General features: G+C 33.0%; 1 protein-coding gene across 1 annotated transcript in view; it reads left to right on the forward strand.

The window, feature by feature from the left end:
• The first annotated feature begins 88 nt into the window (after positions 1-88).
• Positions 89-2502, forward strand: part of LOC111713753 (uncharacterized) — a 3675-nt gene continuing 1261 nt past the window's right edge. The window contains exons 1-4 of the mRNA XM_023488696.1: positions 89-189; positions 1023-1057; positions 1174-1250; positions 1874-2215. Coding sequence (XP_023344464.1) covers positions 128-189; positions 1023-1057; positions 1174-1250; positions 1874-2215 — 516 coding nt within the window. The 5' untranslated portion in view covers positions 89-127. The remainder of the gene's footprint in view (positions 190-1022; positions 1058-1173; positions 1251-1873; positions 2216-2502) is intronic.

Below are 2502 nucleotides of genomic sequence, written 5' to 3' on the forward strand. Positions count from 1 at the left end.
AGGGTGGATGAGGGGGGGGGGGCTGGGAACCAATCTTATTGCTGAAAGTTAAGTCAGTTTTAAATAATTCTCGGTTGAAAACCTTGAACAGCTTTTAATCCAAGAACTTTCAGATTTCTTTAATAAAATGTTTGTGTTCTTGTTTTCAGTTCTAGTTCTGCTGGCTAGTGGGGCTCTAGGACAAACAAGGTTATTTCTATATTTGAAGTCTTTTTCACTGTTTGTGTGTATGTTCGATCGAAGTCTATTGACCGATTTGCCTCCAATTTTGATTGGGAACTATATTAAAACTCTTCACTATACCAAACTATTCATTCGGTCAGAATACTGCAGATCACTGCAGTAAGCACCTAAAGCTTAGTTTAGGGTGGTACACCACAGGGATGTCCTAAGCACTTGGTTATTATAATATTTAATTATTATTATTATAATAAAGTGCATGTAACCACTGTTGTCTGTCTGTGTGGTTGTACCTCCAATCATAACTCTTGAACCCCTTGACCAATTTGCATCAAATTTTTAATTGAGGAGCTCGAGTAACTTAAAGAATTTTTATGAATTTTGAAATTAAAAGTTTTATTTCAGGCACTACTGGATTCCCAAACTAATTTCTATATAAAGTTTAAATTTGAAAAATATAAAGTTAAATTAAAATCTCGACAATTCGTTTCATATTATCATTTAACTTGTTAGTATTTACATTATCATGCGTTATAGCATAATAATAATAATGATAATAAATTATTATCATTATTATTATCATAATTTCTAGCATCATTGTTATAATCATTATTGATACTATTGTGGCGCCCCTGGATTCCTGGAATGCAGTACACAGCATATTCCATACTTCACATGTTATTGTTTAGATTATGATATACTGCATCTAGTATAAATACTGTTTTTGATAAATATATATTCAGTCAGTTTATTTGATCTTATTCATTTGGTCTTATTCATTTGGTCTTATTCCTTTCGTCGCTACACTATTATTATTATGATAATCATTTTTATTATTATAGTTTGAAGGATGGATCATATGTTCCCGACAATACAGGAAACCAGTTTAAAAGAAAATATTTTTTTTTAAAAACTAAACATTAATGCACAAAAGAGACAGTTTTTTATGTTTATTGTATGAGATGAGATATTTATTTAAACTGTTGATAAAAGGTGAATACGTGCATAACCCCGCCTGGGACCTTACTCCATTCCAACTTTGGAAACAGCGTAAAGAACTCAAAACACAGGTAAGTCATAAAATTGTAAAAAAAAAAGTAAACCTGCTCAATTTAGAATTTTAAATTGAGCTAAAGAACTTTCTAGTATATGGTTCTAACCAATTTTCAATCAAATTATGAGGCGAATCGGCTAAGGTGTTAATGAGTAATGAAAGAAGAAAAAATTAAAAATAGATCAATGGAGATTACCATTTAATATATATTACTAGGCTTTCAGAGCCCATCTTCTGTTTCAACTTTCAATTGTGGCTTTATCTGTGAGCATCTTCTCTTTGTACAAGCAAAAACAAATAATAGTTTGGGGATTTAATAATATTTTTTCGTGCATTTTCAAAATTTTACAAAATAAAAAACTTTTAAACACAAATTTCTGAAATTTTGATCATTCATAAACCTTCCCTGGGGTCACGTGATGTCCCACAAAAAATTTGGGCCCGATCGGTTCAGCCGTTTTGACGTTTATTGGATACAAACAAACAGACAGACTAGACTAGAAATAAGCATTTCTCCGTCATCAATGAAAAGTTTAAAGAGTACCATTGTTAATTAGACATTCTGCACTTTTAAATGGAGATTGGGTGTCACTTGAAATTACGTACACAAACTGCCCCAGAAAATATAATTTTGTCCAGAGCGTGGATGATGTAGCGTTGAATCTAGTTTCTTCTGATGCCCCCTCCCTATCCCTGGTTACAAATCAAAGACGACCTGTCCCGGCTGTTGTACAAAGACCTGCAGTACAACAGAGATTTGCTAACTTTCAGCCGAACAATCTGCCTGCTCTACATCAGACAGTACAACCAGCTGTACAACATTTTAACCCGCAACCTGTACAACAGTTTAATGTAAAAAGTTTACCAGAAGCTAAATCTCAAATGACTGCCGCTGATTTTATAGCTGCAGCTACGCGGCATCCAGACCCAAACTTCGCGTCAAGATCATATTCATACTCAGCACCCAAATATGCAGCGCAGGTAGAAACTAAAAGGCCGAATTTAACATTTTGAAATCTAAAAACTCATAAAAAGGCTTTTTAAATTTTAAACTTGCAAGACCATAGGCGATTTAGGTATAGTGATGTGCATTAAAATGATTCAGATTTGTGATGTGCATTTAGTTGATTCGTTTTTATAGTTAGTTTTTTTTCCAAAAATTTTCTTTCAGGGTCGAAAGCTGGCACAATGTGAGAAAAGCAGGGGTTCATATAATTCCTTTTTCAATCCCATTTGGGATTGACAAAATTTAAAGAAATGATGGAAAA

This window comes from Eurytemora carolleeae, unplaced genomic scaffold (assembly GCF_000591075.1).
Source record: "Eurytemora carolleeae unplaced genomic scaffold, Eaff_2.0 scaffold1465, whole genome shotgun sequence".
NCBI lineage: Eukaryota > Metazoa > Arthropoda > Copepoda > Calanoida > Temoridae > Eurytemora > Eurytemora carolleeae.